The sequence below is a fragment of the Meles meles genome, chromosome 9 (genome assembly GCF_922984935.1).
Source record: "Meles meles chromosome 9, mMelMel3.1 paternal haplotype, whole genome shotgun sequence".
NCBI lineage: Eukaryota > Metazoa > Chordata > Mammalia > Carnivora > Mustelidae > Meles > Meles meles.
The window spans coordinates 17,041,722-17,069,684 of record NC_060074.1 but is presented as its reverse complement, the minus strand read 5'-3'; the positions used below and the strand labels follow the sequence as shown (position 1 = coordinate 17,069,684).

The following is a 27,963-nucleotide window of genomic DNA, read 5'->3' as shown; positions in this document are numbered from 1 at the left end:
CATACTATTAAAATTACCATAGTTGATAGTTAAAATATTTAAAGAAATATTTCAGTTTTCTGCAGAATAGGTCTTTAGTAATATAAATTTATGACCCAAAGTTATCTGCCTAACTAAATTGCTATTTTCCCAGAAAGTTTTGCCCTAAACTTTTCAAATGTCTCCTTTGTCACCTTTAGAGAAAGAAACTGTAACAGAAAGCACCCTGATTGCTTAGAAATTTCCTTGGCTTTCAAATAAACTTTTTTTACGACTCTTGAATTCCTCTCTAGTTAGCAGCAAAAATATCATATATTATTGATGGGATTAAGAATTTAAATTTTCAAAAGTCCCTTCAATTTGCTGCACAGTTAACTTGCACTTTTATAATTGATTTTAATGATTTCATCACATGTGTCTAAGAATACTGGATGATAAAAAAGTTTTGTTTTACTGTCCTAGCTATAACACTATTTTTTCATGGCTGTCTTCCCTGCGATCATATAGAATTTTTATATCTCATTACAGTATTTATCACAGTTGAACTTTATTATAATTTGTTGTGTATTGGTCTCTCTCCTCTCTCTTAATCATGAACTTGTTGAGGGCAAGGACTCGAAAGTGTTTTACTCATCTTGCTATTTCCCTTAAGTGCCTAGCTGCTCAATTAATGTTTCCTGAATTATTGAAGAGTTCAGGCCAAAAATAATTAAAAAGTCAAAAGTGAATCATAGCAGAAAAGTATCTACCCCAAATCCTCTAAGTGGAAAAATTTCATATAACTTCAATTTAACTTCAGGTTCAAAGGCATAATGGTTTAGCTCAAGGAAAAAGATCCAGGGAGGTAAAATAGATTATATTAGTTCTCCAGGTGATGGAGAATATTAAAATTCATCAAAATACAAATCTTTCTTACATGCTTGTAGGACAGAAATGGGGAGCTTTTTAACTGAAGTGATCAACTAAAGGTGACCTTTCATTGAGAAATGTGAAAAATCAAAAAGAAGAAAAGAATTAAAAAACAAAACAAAACAAAGCAAATATAAGATGGCAAGGATTAGCAGTTTATCCAAACAAGTACTGCCAGTTAGAAAGACACCTGCTTTCACAGGAAGTAGGTAGGACTCCACAAAGGCCTCAGTTGAGGATCCTTCTAGAAGACTAATCTCCAGCCTACATCCTCTCTGTCAAACACAGACCACATTTCAGAGTGTTTCTGCAGTTCACTGGAAGGTAAAGGGGCCTGGACCCATCATTCCAGGAGGTCTCCAGCATGTGAGGGTCTGGCTGGAGAATTAGGAAGAAGGGTACCATGATATGGACTCAGTCCACTCTCTACGGGAAGGAAAGGCCACCTTGTACATAAAGATGACATGCCCTGGGAGCCCTCTTAGCTATTCTCCTTGAAATCAGGAGTTCACTTGTTCTGTTAGCTTGAAGGCCTTTGTCCAAGAGAATACAGTTTCAGATGATCACCTGGGGTAGTTTTGGGCTACTTATAGGAATTGCAAATTGCTTGATGATAAAGATCCCTTCCTCATCTCTTTAAAAAAATTTGTGTCTCAGTCCTTAGAGTCTAGTAGAATATTTGAACATGGTGGGTACTTAACCAATTTTTTTTTTAATGCATCAATAGTCCATAAAGGGCGTAGTTTATATAATACTAACCTTAATAGCATGTTGCCTTCACTGAGCCAACCAGCTGTATTTACTTAACAAAACGAAGAAATCTACTCCCGTGTGTGCTGCTCACCAGCACGCCCAGGCCTTTGGCTGGCATTTCAGGGCTCAGGAACAGGAGACGGGGGGATGTCTTCCCCACAGGCTGTCCTGCGACCCCCGCCCTGACATTTTTCTCCTTTTCTTTTCAATGTCTCACCTTCCTCTAAGTACCCAATTCTCTTTACGAATATCCTTTTACAGAGTACATCAACTGATGTTGTGCGATAGTTCCTTTAAGTCTGAAAAATGCTACTTTTCCAATCAATCAAGGAATGGTTAGTAAATGCTGGAGAGGGGCTGAGAAGTGTCGTACTGGGGACTATTAAACCTATGTGCAAATACGCTTAAGTAAGTAACCATCAGTCTCGCCAAGACACACACACACAGCTGTGTGCAGAAGTCATGGCGTTACAGATAGTCCCACAAACAGGAAAACCTGCAGCCAGCTCAGTGCTCCTGGTATTGGAAAGATGTCCTCAGATGTCACAAAGTAACAACAAATAAAACTTTAGCACGTCTCAGCTCATCTCTGCCTGAAACTGTCTTTAGATGGAGAAATTCCTAGGTCATCGATTATAAGGCACTGTAAAAATAAACGTATAAATAGAATCATAAACATGTCTATAAGGTTTCCTATGTTTCTGAATGCTCCAGAAAGTTGCAAAAGCCTACTACACGTTTTAATTTGTGATATTTGGAGATCTTTCTCAATTTTCCCTTCTTCTTTGGCACATTTTTAACAAAATATGTTCTCTCCCCCACTAAGAAGCAAAATCTCTGAGTATAGTAACTTAAATTTCCATCTTGATTCATACACTGCATTGGTTTATTATGTCACAGTGTTTTTTCTTTGAATTTAGGCAGAGGCAAGCTATGTGAACTATGGTAGTGTGAATCATGGTAATTGATATCGGCAGGAGGTTATTTCGGATTGATCAATGAGGGTTGCATGACTAGCTCCAGTAGACTATATTTATTTCCTTGGAATATTTTTCATTTGATGATATAAATTGGTCATTGATATTAGGTATTTGCTTTATCTTCAGTCATATACATATTTGAGGCAGAGAATTATTTTAGCATAATGTCCGTTTTCTTGGCATTGAATTTTTGTTTGCTGGTGAAAAAAATTAAGCCTCCTTAGTAACCACCCATTCTTAACATTTTGCAAAATGTTCTGGTTTCGTTTAGTACCTTTCTTTGTCAGGCCTTCCTTGTCCAGCCTTTGAAATTGGTGAGGTATATCGACAATGATTAGGAATGGAATTGGCGCTTAAAAACTGGAAAAACTACTTCTAATTTTTAATCTGTGTAAAAGAAGGAACATATTCAACTAAGGTTTAATGATGTCAAAAGCAGCCCACTACATTACTGAAGCATTTTGTTAAAGCTGGGATCTTGTTTTTCCAAACCAGAATATTTAATGGTTATTGCAGGATTTTTAGAAATATGTATTCACTTGTGAGTGTTAACAAAACGCAGCTCTGAAATTTAAAAGTCCAACTAGCAAATTATCCTCTTTTGACTTTCTTATTACATCCACTATGATCAGATTAAAAACATATGAATTACACACTATGTATTTCCTTGACTCAGTGATTTTTTTCTTAAACAAAGTCAATTCACTGAAATATCCTTTGATGCTCATTCAGCTAAAACTTCATACTTTTTTCCAAAGATACATTATTTGATCTGAAAATATTTTTAAGTGTCTGGAATATATATATTTTTTAGCACTTGAAACTTTCTCTGGCCATCACAGCTTCTATTAGAGACTATGAAACATTTTAGGATTATTGAACAAATATCAATTATGTCTGTGTCCTTAGTGTCTATCTGAATTGGAAATGTGCCATCTTTTACATCTTCACTAATAGAATTTTTAATTAGCTGTTGATACTGTCAATAATAGAGTTCACTATTATTTTAAAAGACGATTTGTCTAAGCAACTCTTTATCTACTGACTTGTTCTTTATTTTTTAAACCTGGTGCTTATTATTACAATCAGGTTAATTTTTAAACAGAGCACAATACTTCCAAAAACAGGCAAGGATTTTAGGCAAGATATTTTAATACATACTTACTAATTATTTTCTCATTGACTACTAGGAGTTTATCAATTTTTAAAATTACATAAGTAACTTATTTTATACCTGATAGTATTTTACACGTTTAAGTCAACCCACAACCTTACTAAAAATCTTCTCTTTACTGAGATGTAAAGAAATGAAATAAGTTGAAGTTATAAGCTGTGCCTCAACAGAGTTAGGATCTAAACAAACAAACGAAAAAGCCCCATGAAATTGCAGGAGAGTATATAATAAGGAATTATAAGATAAAGGCACTAATTTAATGACAATATGGACTCCTAATTAGGGGCTGGGATTTTAGTAACACTGCCTCCCTGAGAGAGTAGCTCTATGGCATCTGGTATATTACAAATGGCTGTTGTCATTTCTCATGAACCTCCATTTCCATTACAGTTTTTTATGCTTGCCCCTGAAATATAATCTGCACAGTGCATTCTGATTGAATCGGCTCAACATGCAGCACAGAAGAGATCCTCCTTTGTTGGAGAATTACCAAGGACAGTGTGTCTCACCTATACAATCAAATGCAGTATTTCCTATAAAGGCAAATCTTTCATCTTAGAAGGCTGAAATGAATGGTACTTGACAATAATTTCAGGGGTGAGTGGGTGGCTCAGTCGGATGAGCATCCAACTCTTAGTTTTGGCTCAGTTAGTGATCTTGGGGTCATGATCTTGGGGTCATGAGATAGAGCTCTGCGTTGGGCTCCTTGCTCAACAGGGAGTCTGCTTGAGATTTTCTCCCTCTCCCTTTGCCCGCCACCCCACTCCCTCTTTCTCTCTCTCTTTCAAATAAATGAATCTTAAAAAAAAAAAAAATAAGTTCAGCTAGTTAAACTTATGCCACTGGAAGAGAATGGGGACAAAAGCCCAATTAAAATACCCACAAATTGTCTAGGTCCATAGCATTTCCATTTGTGAAATGAATGAATTGCATTCATTTTAACTTACTTGTCTCTCAGGATCTGGTTCAGTGATGGGGAAATAGGTCTTCATAGTTCTGATGGGCTGGCCACTATGCCTCAATGATCCATTTCTACTGTTCTACTGCCTGTTACAAATGATCTTGTGCTTCTTGACACCATTTCATAGCTCAGGAGAAAGCCTTATTTTTCTAACTATATAGCTTTGTTGACCATTGATTTAGCCTATCCTGCCTGTTGGTTCCATTCCAGTAATTATTCACATGAAAAATAAAATTAAAATCACGGCAGTACATTCATTCATTCATCCATTATTCAACAATTGCTTATTGAATGCCTACTCTGTGAAACGTAATTTATTAGGTGCCGAGAGAAATAGAACAATGGTTATGATGTGGTCCTTGACTCAAGGAAATTACAAGGTAGTAAGGGAGAGAGAGCATGTTTGTAATCAAGAACATCTACAACATAATGCAGCAAAGTAACAGTAATAATAACAGCAACGGGTATCTACTACATGCCAAGGACTGCTCTAGATGCTCCAAGTATTTCATCATATGTAAATTTCACAGGAGCTCTGAAGCTAGACGTTATCTCTCCTTTTTAAAAAGGTTTTCCAAATGAGCATGCTGAAGCTCAGAAGGTTTTGGCAAAACATGCACAGTCACACCACTAGTACAGAAAAGAATCATGCTTTAAATCCAATGCTATTTGATATTAATACTCATTCTCTTTCAAATAGCTACTGTCTCTAAGGAAAATGGTAAGCGCACCATTGATTGAGTGTCTCTATGCCTGGTACTATTCTGAATGCTTTACTTTGGTGTCTCATTGAATCTTCACAACAGTATATGATGCTGTCTGTGATGGCTACATAGCCATTTTGCCGTCAATGAAACTGAAGATTAGCAAATTTAAGTAACTTAACCCAGGTTATTGAGTGGAACAGTTTTCTTCCAACTCAGGTAGTTTGAGAAGGTGTAATGGAAGAAGTGAGGTTTCACTGACTTTCCATTGATTTGGACTGACTGAGGCAGCGGGAGGGTAGATAAGGACAAGGGAAACCATACCAGGAATGACACAGAGATGGGAAAGTGCTCTGGTCATCTCAGAAAGAGTGAACACTGGGGCACCTGGGTGTCTCAGTGTGTTAAGCCTCTGCCTTCGGTTCAGGTCTTGATTTCAGGGTCCTGGGATTGAGCCCCACGTTGGGCTCTCTGCTCAGCGGGGAGCCTGCTTCCCCCCCTTGCCTCTCTCTCTGCCTGCCTCTCTGCTTGCTTGTGATCTCTCCCTCTATGTCAAATAAATAAATAAAATCTTTGAAAAAAAAGGGTGAACATTCCAGAGTGACTGGGTAGATATGGATCATCTGGGCTAGGAGCAGAAATTATGGTTGGAAAATTAGGCTCAACTCAGATATCAGCCAAGGAGTTTGGACTGTGTGCAATAGGCAATAGACAGCCATTGAAAGACTTGGAGAGAGGAATGATCAAAGCTATTATTATTAATCCCCTTTCTCCAACCTTTCACATTTAATAATCTCTGCTTCAAGAAATCGTGATTTCACAAATTATTGTTTGTTAAGTTCTTCCAAGAACATGAATGCTTACAGCTTCTATTCTAAACTGCCAATTGTTATTACTGCTGTGTTTTTTGTTTTTTTGTTTAAAGGTTCTTTTTAAGTGACCTCTTGGAAAAGCAAACGTTTGTGCCACAGCCCAAACCACTTCAACCTCTTTCACTCTCAATACTAAAATCAAACAAAGGGCACAAAGCACAACGAGGCAGGAGTCTGAGCTTGGGAAAGGGGTCAGATTCCTTTCGACATCAATCTGAAGTCAACTCAGATGCACTGTGAAGTCATTAAGTAATTAAATTACAGAGCAAGGACCGGCAGGTGGGAGAGAGTGGGTGGGGAAGAACGAGGCCCTGTTGTTCTGTTCCTGCCACAGACTGGATTCTAAACATTAGCAGACCAAAGTTACGCCCCACCCCTGCAATGTAATACATAGAACAGAAATGCAAATGTGAGGGTTTTGCGGACGTAATAACTGTGGTTACAAGTGTTCTCTGCAGTCACATGCCCCGTGGACTTGGAGAGGCTGGCAGTTACCCAGGCCATTTATGCCCCTCCGTCCTGACTCTGTTTCCATGGCTGCCAAGGCCCAGCTGCAGCCAGCGCTCTCTCGTTCCTGTGCTGCCATCTCATGCCAAGCTCACTGTGCTTGAGGAGCAACGTCCAATGGGTGATCAATAAGAATTGAGGAGAAGCTTCTTGAATGGAAGTATCTGGCGTGGGTCCCAGCTGGGCAAAGTCTGAATTCAAGTTGGCCTTCTTCATCACGACGGTATCCAATTCAGCAACTTTCACAGATGGTGTGCCTCAGAGCGCTCTGGGCCCCCCAACGGTTACTGAATGGATTATCTGGGGTCTTGAATCCCCAGAGCTGGTCAGAAAATAACACTAAGCCCTTGGAGTCAACCAGGTGCTCGCTTCATAAATACTGCTTTTCACGAGAGTCTGAGAGACAGACTTCTCATTTAACAGAGGAGAACACAGAGGCTTGAAACAGTTAAGTAGCTTGACAGTGTTCATGCAGTCAGAACTTTAACCCAGTTAAAGACCCACTCCTGGGTCTTATAATCTTTCCACTTGGTCAACACCTCCCCTGGGTTACCACCTAGGCCAGTGGGTCCTCACCACAGCTACAAACAACAGTCACTTGAGAAATGGTTTTAAAAAACACACCCTCCAGCCCAGCACAGATACACTGAGTATCTACACCATATTTCTATCTGTATCTATACAACTAGATTATCTAATTATCTGTTTATATAAAACACGGTTTCTCAACTGGGGCACAGCTGACATTTCTGACTGAAATTCTTTATTGTCGGGGGCTGTCCTGTGCATTGTAGGAAGGCGAGAAAACATCCTTGTTTTCTACCTGCTAGGGTAACAACGAAAATGCCTTCAGATATTGTCAATTGCCCCTGGGGGGAAAAATCACTCCCTGTTGAAACCCTCTGTTATAAAAACAAAACTAAAACCAACCAACCAATCAATCCAAACTTCTCAGGAAATTTGAAAAAAACATGTTTACAGTTTAGTGTTTGTAAATCATGGGCCTACGTTAGGATTTCTACATAAAAAATGTGAGGGGGGGAAGCAGATTCTGGAAGATAACAGGTTGAATATCTTTCTACATAGACAGTTTGCCAGCTTGTGTGAACAATAACTGATCTTGGGCTCCAGAGTCACTGTGCTGTCATGGACGCTTTCCAAAGCAGGATACAACAGAGCGTATGTCAAAATAAGGAATAAAGATGAGATACTTTAGAAATTCTGGAAAATGCTATTTGATTTATGAGTTTAATTTGTCCACATTTTTCACAGCACTTTTAGAGAATTAACTTTACTTGTACACTGTCTGGCCCCAAACGGGTCCACGGTAAATAGTCTGGATTCACTTAACTCCTATTTATTCAATTGTTTTCCTTTGAGAAAACGAAGCAATTAAAAAGAATTCTATCCAAACAAAACACATAACACTGAGGCCTTGAAGTATCATTATTGCCATTTCCTTTCATGGTGATAAAAAGAGGGACTTTAAGAATCCATCCTCAAAGTGAGTTATGCAAAGCCTCTGTGAAAACTGATAGGATGGAAAGGGGACCCTCATTCCTAAATTCTAGCTCCCAAATGGCCTTCCACTCAGTTACACTCACCAAACCCCTCCTAGAAAATGCTCTCCTTGAGTTCTGCATCCATGGTGTGTAAGCTCCATTGAATCAAACATATCTACATCTCTGATTGGCATAAATCCAGTGAATTACCAGGTTTTTTTTTATTATGTTGAATATATTTTTATGTGTATATTAAAGCCAAACATCCAGATCAACAGAATTTAGAGCTCCTTTCCAAGTGTTTATCAGATAGGCATTCTAAACATTTCTGTGGAATCACTGTGGGGAGGTTAGTATAATTCCTTGTCTGAAAGTATTTCAATGGCACCGCAACTGAATGCAATAATATAATATGTCACTCCAGGGTGTTTGAATATAAGAGTATCCTTTTAAAACACCTTTTTAAAGAGCTGGTGTACTTTAATCTTACAAGTTGGTCTAAACGACTCTTGGAAAGCACGCCAGTCAAGTGATTCATTTTACGTATTAATCCGGCTCAGCTGACAAGTAGTTGCTAATACAGCACTTCTAACATTGATTCAAATTCCATAAAAGGATTTTGGCTCATAAAAAATGCTGGCATGGCATCAGGATGTAGGTGTTCCTATCTCTTGTCTATCGGAATACGGTAATGTGCCAAATTTTGCCGGTGACCACAACCATTCTGTGAAGATGAGTGTTACAAAGATCAAATAAATGTATGGATAGTAAAGGCACCTGCATCTCCCCTGGGTCGTACTCCCTCATTCCTCTAAATAAAAGGCAAATTTGGAAAGATCGGACGCTGAATGAGAGTGGTAGGTGTGGCTTTCCCCGCTCCCCACCACCTCCTTGTTTTTAATTCTTATTCTAGGAAGAGAGGTGATCCTTACCCTAACACAAACAGTAAGAGTAATTACTGGGATACAGCAAATCTCTTTTCATTCACTGAGATGATTAGGACTATGAAAAACAAAAATCTGACAACTTCTTTCTGTGGGCCTAAAATGAGAACATGACCTTGTCCTGGGAAGCAACCATCTAGTAATATTTTTCGTAACTTCCATGCATTGATGATCTAATAAGATTCTAAAAGTAATTAACTGGATCTCTTTTAGCCAACCAAAGCCTTATTCAAATACACATTTTTATCAGGATTCTAAGGGAGCCATAAATTGGGGCATTTTGAAAAACTGGGATCTAATCCAGTCCATGATCTGACAAGGGTTCAGTGGTAATAATAAATTGGGACTATTAAGACCGGGAACCATTCCAACATTTTATTTTGCCCACACCACAGGACCCAGCAAATTCTACTGCAAAAGACAGGGATATTCAGTGAGGAGTAAAACCATGCTGAATTAATCATTTGTATGTAATCATGCCAAAACATGGGTGTTTTCAACAGTTTAAATAGTGCCAAAGTTTAAGTTCAGTAAATAATTAATTATAGAGAGTCTCTTGGCAAATTAAAGAAAACAACCTTCTGGTTCCTTAATAAAATATGCACTCTTTTTAGGATATGATAATGACAATCCCATCAATTCATTTGTTGTTCTATGTCTTTAGGAATGCCCTATTTACGTAGGGTACGGCTAAAATATTAATTCAGAACCTACTCCCCTTTCCCTTCTTAGGCTACAGTAAGCATCTTCATTTCTCAGGATGAACACATGCTGGACAAATACTAGCCTTATTCTGGTTTTCATTTCAATTTCCAGTAACATAAAAATCTCCCATAATTAAATAAAATGCTGAGAGGTTGGGAATAGATTTTCACCCACTTGTATTCTGAAACTATAAATGGTTTCTGAATGTTTTTATTTCTCTAAGATGAATTTCATTTATGTGGGGAACTTGCAGCTGCATAATTAAATCTTGGGTTGCCAAATATCAAAAACACATGTATTGATTTAAACTAAGGGAACAGGCCACAAGCAGCTCGGCTGATAAGGCGAGGGAGAAGCCTCTGCCGCTCTTGGAAGGCTTCCTGAAGCAAAGAAAACTAAGAACCCTCAAGTCAGACGCTGAAACCGATCAGCTTGCCTCAATCTCAGCCCCACTCTCACTTCGGCATTCCGCGCAGTCCAGTGGTGGAAAACAAGAGCCATATGTTTTCATGCTTTTCAGTCCCGTAGCTGGGGAAGCTGCCTCTTTGCCCCGCTCCTCCTTTATCCTGCTGAGATGCTAGTAAGATCTACAAAAACGTTTCATTCGCACAGCAAATGAGCTCCCTGGCAGAATAAACTCTGGCGTGGTATAAGAGTAAAACAAGATCTTAAGGCACAAACTGGGGGGTCACTGAACCACACCCACCCACCGCCATTTTAGGAAGAGGTGTCGTTTCGCGAAATTTCATTTCAGGGTCAGTAATACAGGACTTTTGCTGTCTTTTGGTGTCCATGGAGACGTTTCCCCCAGGACAATAGCCCTAAATAAATGAGGGGGACACTTATTTTTCTTTAACCAATCTCCACCTGACATCTGAGAAGGTATTAACGATATGAGTACAACAGGCGCGCAGTTAGGTTCTTCGTAGGTACAAGAATCTGGTTAACATCACACTTTGGAGACGGTTACGCACGTGAGCTAGAGTCTTAGAATTAAACAGCAAAAATACGTTTGCTGATTTGTTAAGACAATCTCTTGCTTTCAGCTCACCATACTAATTTATATAATCAGAATGTTTGGAAGATGTTAATTTAATTTAGCTTGATTAAAAAATTCTAGGGGAAATAATCTTTGAATATAATATTGGATTCATCCTTCTAGCAATGGATATAGGCATTTGGAACTAATGCTTTATTATGGCCAATCTCACTGAAGCATGAACAAAATGATGAGTTTATTTAAAACAGGGCTTTCCTGCAATGGGCTGTTTGACTTGTGTCAGGAGAGGACACATGCTCAGCTCAGGAAATCTAATATGAGATTAAGAAAAGCCTTGCATGCAATTTTGAGCAAGAAACTTGGGCTTCTCCACCCAGATAAGAATAGTGCATACACTGCCATGAACCAATGCTATGGCAAATTCAAGAAAGGCCTCTCTAAGCAGGTCAAAGTAAATGTTTCTATAGTTGAATATATTTATTTCTTAGACCCTGAGATCTGGGAGATCACCTAAGGACAAATTGAGCATTAATAACACACAACACAACTTTACGTGGTATGTAGGTAAATGCAGATAATTCCATTAACTTATGTGGCTTTGCATCTATATAATATTTTACTTATCTGAATATATAAATATCAGTAAGACAATGAAGGTAATATATTAGTGACTGAAGGTGATGAAATTCTGATCTAGTCCAATACTTTCCTGATGCACTAATCCTTTCTCATTGTAATCATCAGCTTCTTATTAGACATTTTTCAGCCTCAACAAACTCACTCTCATGACACTTTGTTAGAATGTTTTCCCTTATGAAGCTGAAGACTACCTCTCTTAAAATGATTCCTCATTAGTATCTTCAAGAAAATAAATGGATGAATAAGAAGAGAGAGTGAGAGAGAATAGATGGTATAAAATGCATTTAATTCCTCTTTTATGTGAAAGTTCTTCGATCATGTGAAATCGACTAAATCTTACTTCTGCAGACTATGCATTTCCAGGTCCTTCAACATTTTTCAGAAGACATGATTTAGTTGCTGCTATTCTGTGTATGTGAGAGGCAATGGGATATTTCAAGCATGATCCGAGTAGTGTGAAGCAAGAATTTTTGTTTCTTCCTTCATTTTGCACATGAATTTCCAGTAATGTAGCCTAGGACTGGATTAAGTTTTTGGCAGACACATCCTCATGTTGACTCATGCTAAACTTACCCTCAACTAAAACCATCAGGCAGTTTTTTCATATATTTGGTATTAAGTCAAACCTTCCACATCCTGTGTTTGTACAGTTCAGTTTTGGACCTAAAATCAAGACTTTACGTTTATTCCCATTAAGTTTCTTTATGTTTGATTCAGTCCATTGTTCCAGATGATTCTGTCATCAACACATTATCAACCCCCGTAGCTTTTTGGCATTCACAATCTGATCAACAGCACACTGTGCTCAGCAGGCCAGAGTTAAAAATACATCTTGAAGAAAAACTTTTTTCTTGCAAGTTTATATTGATGGACTATTCATTAGCAAGCTTTGGGTACAGTTTCTTGAATAACCAATAATCTTTCTAGAGCTACGCCATCTGATATATATTTCTCTGTGTTGTCCACAAGATATCAGGAGACAAGGGGCTTCCCATGTCCAGGAGAGTACCCTTACTTGTGATGAAGTCCAGAGGTTAGAACAGGAGTTTTTCAGCCTACACACTATTGACAGTTTGAGGGAGATGACTCATTATCAGGGGCCAGGACTGTCTTGTGAATTGTAGATGGTGTGGCTGCATTCCTGCCCTCTATCTAGCACCTGGCAATTCCCTTCCCATGCCTGTTCCTCCTTCAAAGTTGTGACAATCAAAGATGTCTCCAGACACAGCCAAATGTTTCTTTGGGAGCCAAATTGTTCCTCCCTGAGAACTACTGTTCTAAACTCCAAATTCTTCCCATTTAATCTTATAATTCAGTCTACCTCTTATGGCTTTTTTTTTTTTTACCTTTTCATATCTATAACTAGGAACAGGTTATTCATATATAGCAACAAAACAATTCCTTATCTAGAATTAAATATGGAGGTACATTAAAATGAGATATGGAAATCATACAAAAGATAATGAGAGGAATGAAGAGGGATTATATAATTCTAAAATTTAGAGTTGAGTTTAAATTAATCCTTGGATAAAATAGTTACAAGGAAATTGAACCTTCCAAAAGGAACTATGTGATTTAAGAGGTCATCCATAAGGACTTTTATATCTGGATGCTCATCAAAGTATTATTTGGAAGAGTGAAAATGGAAACAGATTAAATGTTTGACAATAGATGATAAATAAATAATGGTATATTGGTCTCAGAGAATATTAGTCATCAAAATGGCATATTTTCAAAACATTTTTGACATGGGGAAATGCTCACGATATAATGCCATGGAAAAAAATGAGACATTATATATGCAGCATGGGTATTAAGTTTCAAAGAAAATATATACACAGTAAAAAGATCATAAGAATATTAATAATTGTTACAGAATTATGCATGATCATGTTAGTCTTCTTTATGTTTTTTATGTCTCCAAAATTTTCTTAATGAACTTACTCTGTTTGTAAGTTTTGTGTTCCTGGGTGGTACTGGGTAAGCAGTCCAAATTCTCTTAGATGAGTAAGCACTGGCAAGGGTTTCTCTCTTGTTGGCAAAAAAAGTATGCCAGTAAGGTAGGATGCTTCAGAAAAGGCACATGAGAAAAATGACAGTATTTTTAGACTGGCTTATTCAAACCTCTTGGGAAAAAAAAAATCTGTGTGTCATTTTTCATAGTTTAATATTCCAACCAAATCTTCTTCAGGTCAAAGGTTCTTAGACTTTAGGCAAGATTTAAGTCCTCAGGAGGAGTTATGCTGGGCTTGCCTATTAAATACAGATTCCTGGATTCCAAATTCCAAAATTCTGATTCCGCAAGTCTGGTGTGGGACCCAAGATTTTTTATTTTTAACAAGCTCTCCACGTGACTCATTTTGATGGTGGTGGTCTGGATGATTTGCATGGTGGTCTGCATGATTTGGATGAATCTTTTTTATTTAGCCTTTAAATTTTAGATCATTTCTTCTTGATTATACACTAAATAGAGTTGGTGTATACCCTCAGTGTTATGTTGATTAACTGCAACAAGTTGGGTTTGTTAAATGCAACAAGTTGCGTTTGTTTTTTCAAAAACATTTGCCAATTTCTATGGTGTAAATACTCCCACCATGACCAATGTCAAGCTACCAGTGGTTTTACAACCAGCTCCCCAAATTCTTCTCACAAGCTGATAATTTATACACTGTTTCTTATTTTATTCTATTTTTTCCCATGGCCACATCATGAAGAGCAACACACTCACTGAGTTCTTTCAGAGTTGTGAGTTGGTTTCCTATGGATGATGGAGAGCCAAGAAATAGGACTCTAGGGGTGAGAGGAACGCCAAATGTTGAGCCGCCACCTCTACCCTCTGTGGCCCTCCACTCCTGAGCTGCTGAAACGCTCTTGGTCATTAATTCTAAAGCACCCAACCATAAAATCAGCTCCCCCAGCTTCTTCCCCTCTCACATGATTGAGACAATGTTGTCTCTAAGAGACCCGTCTCAGATGTGTTTTACGTGTTCATGTGTGGGAAGTGGCCTAAGTGGGGGCTAATAGTACAGTTCTTTCAATATGTGGACCAGACATATTTTAAGAAAATTGGACCTGATGCCTATATAGCCAGCTGAGGTGAATTTATAGCCCTGCTTTTAAGAACAAAACTCCCTCAGGCACCTGCTTCCTTAAGGCAACACCAGAAAGGAAATGAACTCTTGCTTAAAGACAACCCACCTTATTTTATGGGTTATCAATTTTCTAGCAGGCTCACAGTTCCCTAGCTACTAAGAGAAAAGCCTCCCAACCCCAAGCAAGGAGTGAGCTACAAAAAAAAACCGTGAAGCCTGCCTTCTAGCAAACAGCCCAGGTTCCTGGAGACAAGGCAAGGATGTGGTACCTCTGTAAGGGAAGTCAGGGGAGCAGGATCTATAATGTGGACTCACCACATTGATGTATTTGCCAATATATGCATTAAAATCATCGCCTGAATTATATTTGACATTACAGAATTACTGAATCATGGGCTATGTTGGAGAATCATCTTCCCTGTTTCAGGGGTAGCTCTGTCAGATGAATAGTCAATATCAATCCCTTGGTTTCCTTCTAACTGCTCCTCTGACGGTGGAACTGAATGCTTATCAACCTCTTTAAAGGGAGAAAGGACTAAATAGGGTTTCTTCCCTTGCTATGGACAAAGTCAGCCTTCTGGATCACAACAGACTGCAAGACAGGAGTCAAAGTTTAACAGTAGATACTCAGTCTGTTCTTTTCTAGAAAGTAAGATGAATGAGTATGATTTTCTTAGTACACATTACTAGAGTATTAAAATGAGTGCAAGAATGGAGTCTAAAAACTATAAGGACTATTGTCACTAATGAGCAAGTGACAAGTTGGACAAATGTGACTTCATGCATGGTAGAGTCAGAATCAAGTACTTAAAATTATACGCTAATTTTGTCACAATCTCAGTCTTTCTCCAAGTTCCATTTCGTTGTGAAGGTGAAGAACTTTCAGGAGAAAAATGAATATTCAATTACATGTTTCAAAATCAGACATTTACACGTCGACCTGGAGTAAGTACCAGAGTTAACCTCAAAGATAAGTGAAGGGCCTCTTGTCCAAATGGAACACGGAGCTCCTCAAACAGGAGAATTCAGCCCTTGCAAACTGTCATTATTTCAGTAAACGAAACCAGCCCTTTAACAGATGGGCGACATACTTCCCAACTTGCTGATAGCCTACTAAAAGACACTGGCTTTTTTAAAAATGAAGGACATGCACTTCTCACATTACACCCCCCAAATGGATTTAGCAGAATAAAATTAAGAAGGCATACAACAGCTTGACAGAAATTAGGAACAGACTATGGGAAATTTGATAGTTCTAAACATCAATATCAAAATGACCTTTTTATTAAAAAAAAAAAACAACTCATCGCTTAAACCATAGGGAAAATATACCCTGACGGAGTCAAAACTGGAGTAGCATATTTTGGAATTATAAGTACTGATATAATAAAAACATAAAGCTAATTTCTTCTCCAAATATAATAAAAATTCCCCAGAAAGGCAGGTTCCTTTTTGTATCAGGTACCTTTCCTTCTGTATCAAACTCTATGCTTCTTAAAATAAAATTTCTCCAGTTGATGGGCGCAACAACCCAATTAAACACAGGTCATGGACCCAAACAAAATAAGGAGCTCAGCATTTCTGCTCACCTTTCACGTTCTTTCATTTTTTCCAGCTCTTCTTCCCTCAGGCCGCCATGCTTCAGAGAGCCCTTCTGCTGAGCCTTGCCACCCCTGTCATCTTTCTTCTTTCCGAATCTAGAAACATGTGAAGGAGGAGACGGCTGTTAACAATCACCATGTTCTTTCGGGGGTAAATTGAAAATATTTATGAACTGAACTCATCAACCCGAAAGTCTTTATTCTAAGTAGTACAAGATCATTTTGCATAAAATGGGAGTAAAATAAGAGACTGAAAGGGCAAAAATAATAGTCACCAAATTCCCCTCCTTTTCCTCGCTTCCTTCTTTCCTTCCATCTCTCCACTGCGGTATAGATTGTGCAGCGTGCACAAAGTCATGTGGTTAAAGAGTAAAAATATCAAACCACTGGTTCCCTAGAAATGAAAGAACTGAAAGGTTATCATTAATACCTAACTAAAAACTGACCGAACTCCTAAACAGCCCTCTAGAGCTGCAAGTTACATTGACGTTTGAAGTTGAACTCACAGGACTTGATAATGATGGTGCTTCAAGGGACCTCGTCAAACATCTAGTTTGCCATGCTCATTCTGCACATGAGACTTTGGGCCTTGATCACCCAACAAGTTCAGGGAAGGGCTGAGATTAGAACTTGGGTTGTCTTCTATAGTGTCCTGTCTCCTTCACACCACACTCACTCCCACAGGTAGCCCCATTCTCCTAAATCAGCTTTGGGTTCCTGTGCTCTCAGCACTCCTGGGTGCCTGGCATATTTGTAGCTAATTGGCCGTTATGATACATTATTTTTTTCCTCCAGCCTTATTGAGATATGATGGGCAAGGAAGTGTAATGTGTACAACTATGGATTTGATACATTTCTAAGTTGCAAAATTATTCCCACCATAATAGTAGCTACTACTTTCATCCCATCACATAGTCACTATTACTTTTTTGTGGTGAGAACATTTCAGATCCATTCTCAGTAACATTCATTTTTAGATTTTTTTTTTTAATTTGTCAGAGAGAGAGAGAGAGAGAGAGAGAGAGCGCATGAGCAAGCACAGGCAGACAGAGTGTCAGGCCGAGGCAGAGGGAGAAGCAGGCTCCCTGCCAAGCAAGGAGCCCGATGTGGGACTCAATCCCAGGATGCTGGGATCATGACCTGAGCCGAAGGCAGCTGCTTAACCAACTGAGCCACCCAGGCATCCCTATTCTCAGTAACATTCAAATAAAGGATACATTTTTTAAAAAATATTTTATTTATTTGACAGAGAGAAATCACAAGTAGGCAGAGAGGCAGGCAGGGAGAGAGGAGGAAGCAGGTTCCCTGCGGAGCAGAGAGCCCAATGCGGGGCTCGATCCCAGGACCCTGGGATCATGACCTGAGCCGAAGGCAGAGGCTCAACCCACTGAGCCACCCAGGCGCCCCTAAAGGATACATTTTTATTAGCTATGATCACCATGCTGTACATTAGATCCAAAACTTGTTAATCTTATAACTGGAAGTTTTTACCCTTTGACCCAAATCTCAATTTCCCCTCTCCCCAAATGCTGGTAATCGTCACTCTACTGTTTCTCCAAGTTTTTTTCAGATTCCACAGTGTATATGTATATATATGTATATGTCTGTGCATATATACATATATATGTGTACACACACACACACACACATACACACACTGCATCTTCTTAATCCATTCATCTATTGATGGACAATCAAAATGTTTCCATATCTTGGCTATCATAAGTAATGTTGCAATGAGCATGGGAGCAGAGATGCCTGTGTGGGATCCTGAACTCAATATCTTTGGATGTATACCCAGAAGTAGAATTGCTGGATCACAGGGCAGTTCCATTTTCTTTTAAAGTTTTTTATTAAATTCCAGTTAGTTAACATACAGTGTAATATTACTTTCAGGGGTGCAATTTAGTGATTCAGCACTTCCACACATCACCCAGTGTTCATCACAGCAAGTGGCCTCCTTAACCCCCACCACCTATTTCACCTATTCCCCCACCACCACCTCCCCTCTGGTAACCATCAGTTTGTTCTCTATAGTTAAGAGTCTGTTTCTTAGGATGTCTTCCCCTTTTTCTTTTCTCTGTGTTTGTTTTGTTTCTTAAATTCCACATATGAGTACAATCACATAGTACTTGTCTTTCTCTGACTTGTTTCCTTAGCATGATACTCTCTAGCTCTATCCATGTTGTTGCAAATGGCAAGATTTCATTCTTTTTTATGGCTGAGGAATATTCCATATTGTGTGTGTGTGTGTGTGTATCACATCTTCTTTATCCATTCATCAGTCGATAGACACTTGGGCTGTCTCCATAATTTGGCCATTGTAGACAATGCTGCTATAAACATCAGGGTGCACGTATCCCTTTGAATTAGTATTTTTTTGTTTTTTGGGTAAATACCCAGTAGTGCGATTGTTGGATCTTAGGGTAGTTCTATTTTTAACTTTTTGGGGAAACTGTACTGTTTTCCACAGTGGCTACACCAGTTTGCATTCTCCACAGTGCACATGGTTCCTTCCTCTCCACATCCTCGCCAATACCTGTTGTTTCTTGGGTTGTTGATTTTATCCATTCAACTGGCATGAGATGATACCACATTGTGGTTTTGTCTTGTATTTCCCTGACGATCAGTGATGTTGAGCATCTTTTTATGTGTCCGTTAGCCATCTGAATGTAGTTCCATTTTGAAATTTTGTGAGGAGCCTCCATGCTGTTTTCCATATTGGCTGCACCAGTTTGCATTCAGACCAAGAATGCACTAGGGTTCCCTGCAATTATGATACTTTAAAAGAGCATCGTGTTTCCTTAGCACTGTTAGGAAAATAAAACTGCATATTTGAAATAATAATAATAATAAAGCTGTGGTTATTACTAGGACACATTCTCAGATAACAAGCATTTTCTCCCACAGATATTTTCTTCAGAAGCAATCCCCTATGGTCTTGGCATCAACACACATGAAAAAGGAAAGTAACTTGATGCTCTGTTAATAACCAGGAAAAAGTCACTCATTTCTGCATATTCTTAAGTTAAAGATTCTTGTCAAACTATGGAAACTCCATTTATCCTTTGTTTCTTATTAAATAGCTGCAAATTTTACTTCTGTGTTTGCTGACGTGTGTCTACCTTTAGCTTGGTCATTTTACCTCTGTAACTATCCATGTATCCATTCATCTATCCAACCTGAGAACCCTACACATGCTCAGACTGACTGCCCATCCCTAACCCCCCATCCCCATCCCTAACCTCTCAACATACACAGTGAGTCAGAATCTCCTCAAATGAAGACCTCACTCATAAACTTGAAACTCCCATCTTCTTCAGATTTCATAAAGATGAATTAATATTTGCTCTTTTAGGATTGTGCTTCAGTCCAAAGCAGAGGTTGTTGGTCATGTGGCAGCCCTGGGTATCCCATATGGGAGACCTTATTGTTAATACCCATATTTCTGTTGTTATCAGAGTTCAAAGCACCCTGCTTTCCTCAGAAGCCCCTCCCAGTCTTGATTCCGCTGTAAACTTTTCAATTTACAATTTCAGTGAGCCAATCTTTGCTCATGAACATTCTCTTTCCTTCCCATTGCCATCTCGCCATCTGCCTTTGCTTCTACGGCAATTCTTTGGCCGTATCCAGTTTAATTTGGGGATTTTGGTGAATCAGCTATGAATTTTCACTCCATCATCCTCAGCCTTCCCTCCCCACCCCTGCCACCCAGTCTCCCTTTTCTTTCCTAATCTATTCTTCTTTCCCACTGAAGAAATGATCTAGTGTCATTTATAGACTAGGGAAGAGAAAAAATACTGAAAAAATAAAAGATCACTAACTTCGAAATAGAATTCAGATTTGTTGACATAGTCAAGATCTCTCTTTAACCTACAAAGCAGGAGACATATAAATAATGTGTTTTCCTGTGTACGCTCTTTGGCTTTTCAGGCACATGTAGAAGAGTCTAAATTTCTTTATGTGAGAAGTTAATATCTTTGCACGCCACTTAAAGAAATGCTTTTCCGTCAAAATGTCATATTCAGTCAAATAGAGTAAAATCGGGCCAAAAAAATCAAAATTATGGGAAGTGAGGATAGAATAATGCTTCAGAAAGTTGATGAGGGCAAAAGTGTTGCCAAAAATTCCATAGATATTAAGCATGTTTTTCTTCTATGTCCCCAATTATTTCTTCTAAATTTGAAGGTTTGGATTTTCTAAGATGAAAGGAGTCTTGTTTTTGAAGGGCAAAACCAACCTAGACCTGAGTGTACCCTGATCTTTATTACCGCAACCAATGAATTGTTTTTTCCTTCTGCTGCTAAAATACCTCACTTGTGCTGCAGTTCAAAACCAGCTTATTGTGTTTTCATCACAGAGGAATATGTCTGATAAAGGTTAGTTGTAAGTAAATTCTGCAAAGCATTTTCTTCTTAGCAAGAACCATCAATAATAGTCAAATCAACCAATTCCACAAATAATATAAACGTTTTGATGTAAACGTCATGATCATTTATTAAAGTTTCCAAGAAGGAAGGCAGAAATAGCTGTGAAATTTATTTCACTAGACAGAGAGACCAGTCATAACTTACCTTATTTTGTAAAGTTTGGGTAGGTTCAAGAACCGAATTATAAAACAATAATCTTCAAAAGGACTCCAACATTGTTAAGATGAGGAAATTGAGACCCAGAGAAGTTAATTTCTTTTATTTATTAACACACTGAATTCTTTTTTCCAATTTTGCAATCAGACAGCTTAATTATCAGTGGTAGTAGCAGCAGTGGTGGGAGGGTGGGGGGAGTCGGGAGAAAAGCATCAGTTTGGTGAACTGTGTACGCCTTGTCCTCCTTCCCACGTCAGCCTGTTTGGGGGTCACTTCCCAGCCTTTCTTACTTTCACGGACATAGAGAAAGAGGAGTTGGGGAGGTTCAAATACCTTGATTCATCTCTCCATTAGTTATTTTTGTGAGAAAAGTCACCAGAACTCTAAATGGCTGAAATGACTGCTTTGCATTCTAGGGTCTCAAATATCCCCTGCATTCCAGGCCTCCCATTATCTATTACCTAGGAAACTTGAGAGTTGGCCATTCTGGGCTAGGTGCCTTGAGGAAATTGCTCGTAGGTCAACCTTGCTTTATATAAAAGATATTTTCCTAAAGAATTCAGTGCAAGCATATGGTTTGAATCAGTAAAATCTTACTTACATATACCTGGGAAGCCTGTTTAAAGACTCTTATGATGGATCTTTTTGTAAAGTGGAAAAATCACCTTTCAACATACACTTTATGTAAATTTAGATTTTCATGAATTATAAGTTTGCTTAAAACACCTGTCCCTGTTCATTTCTATAGAGAGCCTACATGAAACAGCTTTATGGAAAACCAGCTTTCTTTCTGCCCTTCTTTCTGCTTCCATACATACATTGGTTTAAAAAATATTTACCAGAGATCTACTCTGGCCTATTTCACTTAGCATCATGTCCTCAAGCTTCATCTTTGCTATAGCACATGTTAGAATTTCTTTTTCTTAAGGCTGAATAACATTCCCTTGTACATACATACCATATTTGTTTATCTATCCATCTGTTGATGGATTTTTGGGCTGTGCTCACCTTTTGGCTATTGTGAGTAATGTTACGAACATTCATATAGGAGAACAAAGTTCTCGGTAAGAGAAGAGGACAGGGATATACAGAACCTCCAGAGAGACTGGCCTTCGATAGGAAGAGGCTCAAGAAAAGCGGCAGCTAGAAGAGGAAGCGGGTTCGCTTATAGAGTTGATGAATGGACAGTGGGGGAGTTCCCACGTAACTCGTTTATTAGGCAACATGATGCAGCATGTGTAAGAGAAATAGTTTCTATCCATAAAATGGGACTTCTTGGTACAACTTGAGAAGTAAAGGAAATACACTACACAAGGTTGGAAAGAATCTTAGAAAGGGTTATATAGAGAAAAACACCAAAACCAGACCTCTTTGGTTGCAATTTTTTCTAGGTCGGGAGGTCCTTAAAGGCCATCTGGGGAAGTAGAATTTAAATAATGGTTCATTCATTCATTCATTCAATAATTCATTCATTTACTGAGCTGCCATGGCACTTCACATGGATTATTGACATGGAATGTAACCATTTACACCATCAATTGTTAAGTAAACATCTCACTCCTCAATATAATTACCTAAACACGCTCCCAGCATCTTATTGTTTTCCAAATGATAAAGATTTTAGTAGAATTCTTAGTAATTATCCCCGAATTTCTTAGCAAATTCTATTTGTTTTTCTTCTATTTCTTTTCTTGAGTTTTCTAGGTAATGATGACTTTTGGATCCTTCCCAGATTCTCACGTGCCTTGACAAATGATCCAAATCCAACAACATGTCTAGCTCCGTCTCTGCCTCTGTTCATGTCTAGCCTCTCATTTAAGTCACTTCTTCATTCTGCTAAGTACTGCCTCTCTACGGTTTTCCTCCTAGATCTCGCTGGGCTGTTAATGCAGCCGTTAGCATTTGCTCATCTTCCATTTAGTGCACCCGCTGTATAAAAGCAATCTTGAGCGATGGTTTATGAGGACTGAAAAGTCCGGCAAGGAAAAAGTTCTTACACTCTGGTTTCAAATTAGTGGTGAGCTATGAATCCAAGGAGAGCTGCGAATGTGAAAAGAGTGTATTTCTTCCTTTTGCAATCTGGAAGTATCTTTGGTTGTCAAGGACACATTTGGAGGGGCGCCTGGGTGGCTCAGTGGGTTAAGCCTCTGCCTTCGGCTCAGGTCATGATCCCAGGGTCCTGGGATCGAGCCCCGCATTGGGCTTTCTGCTCAGTGGGGAGCCTGCTTCCCCCTGTCTCTCTGCCTACTTGTGATCTCTCTCTCTCTGTCAGGTGGATAAATAAAATCTTTAAAAAATTAATATAAAAATTATGCATTTGGAAAAGGCTACAAGATTCTGTTATTACTAATATTACACTTGAATATCTATGGAATGATGTCAGATATGAATATGCACCAACTTCAAAAAACAACAACGACAAAAAAGAAAATGCACCAATTTCACAGTCAAAATTATGTTCTAGACTTTGAAAATGGTTCATTCTCCCTGTAGCTAGCTGACTTATAAGCTATGATATTGTCTTATCATTTTGTAAATTAAACAATTTGAAATAGCTCAAGCAAAATATGGGGACAGAGAAGTTCACAGACCTTGGACTATATTTTCTATAGTTTATTTTGAAATTCACCCATAAAAGGATTCTGCTGTCTGATGAATTCTAAGTTGGGTTCTGAATTAGCATATGCATATGCTGATGAAATCTACTTCCTTGTATTGAATCTCATATGGTTTTGTGCACTTTGGCTATTGCTTCTCTCTAAAATGTATGTCACAAAGGTCTTTACTTGTTTATCTGAGATGGCTCCCATTGTACTTGAGAGTTAATGAATCTGATAAAAATTCAATGGAAATGACCAATTAGAGAGTCTCCCCCATTTTTTGGTACCTTAGGGCCTTGCCTATTTTTATGCTAATATTATTGATAGAATAATGAACAGATTTGTGTTTTTTGTTAATGTTGAGAAAAAATATTTTACTTTATTTTTAGCCTTCCACAGTATACATGATTACCATGCTACTGCCTGTGATTTTGGGAGGGAGATGGAGTACTACAAACTCAGTATGCTTTCCATAACAGAAGGGTTGTAATTTAAGCCACTCCATGGCATGCAAAGGAAGATAGGGTTTTGCTTTATAGGATATGTTCACAAGGGGAGCTGTGTGAGTTGATGGTTTAGTAACTGAAGAAAAACTCAGTATTAAAGATCTTTCTTGTTAACTAAGTGTGTCAAGCAGTTGAGGTTCTGTAAATGATTTCTAATTAAAATGTTAATTTCTGATATATTGTTTAGACACTTATTTTGGGTATGTTTATATGTTTCCAAGATGAAGACAAGCTATATGAAAACAACAAACATGTTTAATCCCACTGATATCTTTACTACTTCCATTGAGACCAATATTCCTACCTACCCTTTAACAGCTACTGGAATCTGGGTTGTTGTTCATTCCCAGGATGAGATTCCCAAACTGGTGGTCATGGAGACTCTTCATTCCAAACCAGGGAACCTTCAGCTCTCAAATGTGTTGATATTTGTTTTTAGGATTGAAAAGCAGGGAGGTCCTATAACATTCTAAGATTTCTGCCTAAGTGGATAAAACATCTGCTGGGTAGAGTCTTAAGCAGCTCTTTGGCTCTGAATTCAGCTGCTGGGAATCCTTGAGCTAATTTGCTTTCCCAGACTAAGGAGCTCGGAAACACAATAGATTTGGAAGTACTGAATATATTATAAATAATTCTATCAGGTCCAGAAGCAAAATGTTACATCACCAATAACTCATCTTCAAACAAACAAACAAACAAAGTAAAAAGGACATCTGGAAGACTGACTTGCAAGAATCAGTTAAGGGATTTGGGAGCCCCTGGACATATACTTTTGCTGAGTGCTTCTGTAGCAAATGAAAACTCCACTCAGAGATTATTAAAACAGCACTCTGTTAGGAGAAAGAGGGGAAAAAATATGAAAAAGAGGCCAGAAATTAAAATTAAACGAAAATAAGCGTGAAGGAGTGAGCAAGAAAGATAAAGATACTAATAAGGTATGATTTTCAGATCCGCACAGGGACTATAAAAAGCTTATTAACTGTCACGACCACACTGGGTTTTAAGTTATTCTATCCTTCTGCTTTCCAGAAGAAGAAATACTCTTCAGGAGCACAGTGAACTTTGATTAATTGCTTTCATACGTTCTCACTGGCTTTAAGACATTGTAGGCAGGAGCCTTGGTGATTCAGACTAAATGCTTATGATTTCTGGGAAATATATTTAACAGGAGCATTAAAGAAATAGACCTTTTTGCATTTTTATGTTTTCTTAATAGTTAGAAAGGCTTTTCTTTTTTTATTAAATGTTTACTTATTTCAAAGAGACAGAGTACGTGGCTTCTTCCCTTTGATCTTTATTACTTTTGAGTGGATCTCTGAGCATCTCTGAAGGTGGCTTGAACCACAGACAGCTGATGGCCTGTCCTTAAAAATCTCATGCTGACTCAAACAGCACATGGCTGGAATCTAGATTTTTTCATCTGTGTGCTCACAGCTCCCCCTTTTCCCCTTTTCTCGACCTCCTTTGTGCTGGAAACCTGGGCCCGGGGAAAGGAGTGTTCTGAGATCAAATCACACCCCATGTGTAAACTTTTTCTCTAGCAACTGTGGGAGGTTCCCCCACACCCATGGCCTTCCCGTGCTCAATCTGCCAGGGCTCACTTGTCAATGACCACAGATTCATCCTGCAGAAGGAAATGTCCCTCCATAGGAAACAGCTCTGAGATTCATTCACTGGCAAGTGGGGTCATTTTAGCAAACTGCCTGGGAAGGGAAAAACTGACTCATGTCAGTGAAATTAAATCCAGGGGGGGTTAATTAAAAGTTCTATGGAAACTGAAGACCTCGTCTCTAGTCTCTAAATAGAATGTCAAGTACAACTTCTATTCTAATAGCACAAATTAGCTTATGTATATGTTCTATAAAATCCATTATCAAGAGAACAGATGATGGTGCCTAACTCATTATGTGTAAAGAACAAAAGGACAATGTTAAGAAATGGCTGATCTTTTTTTCTTCTTTTTGGTACAGTGACTTTGCAAAGGACCATTTTAAAGGGAATCTGGATATTACTGTTCCATCTTCAGAAGTTAAGAGAAACAGGGCATATTTTCTCCAGAATTCCATTTGCACTAAACAAGAACAAAACGACTGAGCTCCAGACCCGGCCTAATGGGAGTAAAAGTTATCTTTATAACTCTGATTAAACAACAAAAAAAAAAAATTATCACTTCTTTGATGCCCAAATTAGCATCTTTTCTTTAGCATACTGAATTAATTAGTTGAGTGACAAAAGAATTAGTCTATGTAGGATCAAAGCTGAAATCATATTTATCTGAAATTTAAAATTAAGAACATACAGCTCTATCCCTCTGTAGCTCATGTAATGTTCTTTTATGTTCTATATATTCTAAACATTTTGCATGTCACAGAAAGTACAACTAGGGCTTTATTCTTTTTTTCATTTCATGTTCTTCTTCTTCTTTTTAATATATAAAATGTTCCCTGAAAAGACAATGAGAACATCACAGAATTTTTTTTCCTGGGGGTGGGAAACTTTTCCATTGTGCCATAAAAATCTTAAATTATGTGGCTTTTTTTTTTTTTGTCAAGCATTTATTGCACAAATACAAAAGAAGCAAAATAATTAATGCACAATAGAGCTGGTAAGAGAGCCTTAAACAATAGAAAAGAATTATTATATTGATTCTTAATAAATGATACGAAGTTTGAAACTAGTTCTTAAAAGGTAGAAGCTCTCTTAACTTTGGGCTTTGTTTTCCTTCTTCTTCTGCAGAAGAAAAAGCAATTTTGAATAAGGGAGAATTGCTGGGGGTTAATTTCTGGGACGTCTGAATTCACTAGAACTCATATTTGATGTTTTTCTGATGTGTGTAACATTTTTACTGAACAAAACTAACTTGGATAAGCGTATCTGTCTTCAGCCAAGATGTGGTGGGGAGTGGATTCACGGAAGAGTTTGGAGATGAGGAGGGCTTGTGCTGATGTTAGCACCTGTATTTGGGATAGGGTACTATTTTAACTCTTGCTTACATGTGAGCTCCTCAAGGCCCAACACAGACTCTTTACTTGTTTCCCTTATTTATGCATACATGTATTCATTCAGCAAATGCTTACAGAACACTTACTTTGTAAATCTAGTAGATGCTAAGGTTCCAAGTAAATTGGTCAAAGTGGTCTCCACTCTCATTCTTAGTGACGGATACATGGTAAAAATCCAATAAGTATTGCTGAGTGCAATTAAAGATGAGGTAGGGATTTCAGGGGTATACCATTTGTCTCTTTTCTTCATGGCCTCTATCTTAGAAGGACCCAGTGGTCCCTAATAACAAATATGTTATTCTCCCATAAGGCTCCCAAACTAGAATCTACTGTCCCTATGGGCACAGAAGTCACCAAACTAGCTTAACGTAGGTTTGGTAGCTATAAGCTAGCCACAGCTCTGGATGTCTACTACCACAGCAAGACCAAACAGTGGACAGACAGTCAGTTATTCATCTAGTGAAGGTAATGAACACTTGGCTATCCCAGCGCCAAGGGGGCACTGAGTCACCTTAGGATTCTATCTCCTGATGGCCGGTTCTGTCATGTTGTACAAATACCCTGTTCAAAAACACCAGGCTGAATTCTAAAATGAAATTCCAAATGCAAAGCTGTCATTAAAGATGATTAATCTGCAAGATGTCATCTATAAAAAACATCATGTCTATCTCATACTTAGCCCTTTAATTTCGGAGTTTCAGAAATTATGGCCTCTTTGATCTCAGGCTTCATATAAAGATAGGCATGAGCTAGTTGCCTTGTCCTCCAGATTTTGACACTACTCATCTTTGTCATTAGTTTGTCTTGTCCTTAACAGAATTCCAAATGATAACACCTCCATCTGCATTCTTTCATAAAAGACTTCCTTTGGAAAAAGAGGCAATTTAAAAAATCTGAGCCTGAACTTAGTTTGTGAGGCAAGGGATCAGATTTCAATATTTTTATGT

General features: G+C 38.3%; 1 protein-coding gene across 2 annotated transcripts in view; it reads right to left on the bottom strand.

Moving 5' to 3' along the window:
- The window catches only part of PARD3B (par-3 family cell polarity regulator beta), a 1,055,741-nt gene that overhangs the window by 196,461 nt on the left and 831,317 nt on the right, over positions 1 to 27,963 (bottom strand). For both annotated transcript variants that reach the window (XM_046019094.1, XM_046019095.1), the window contains one exon: positions 16,311 to 16,418. In XM_046019094.1, coding sequence (XP_045875050.1) covers positions 16,311 to 16,418 — 108 coding nt within the window. The remainder of the gene's footprint in view (positions 1 to 16,310; positions 16,419 to 27,963) is intronic.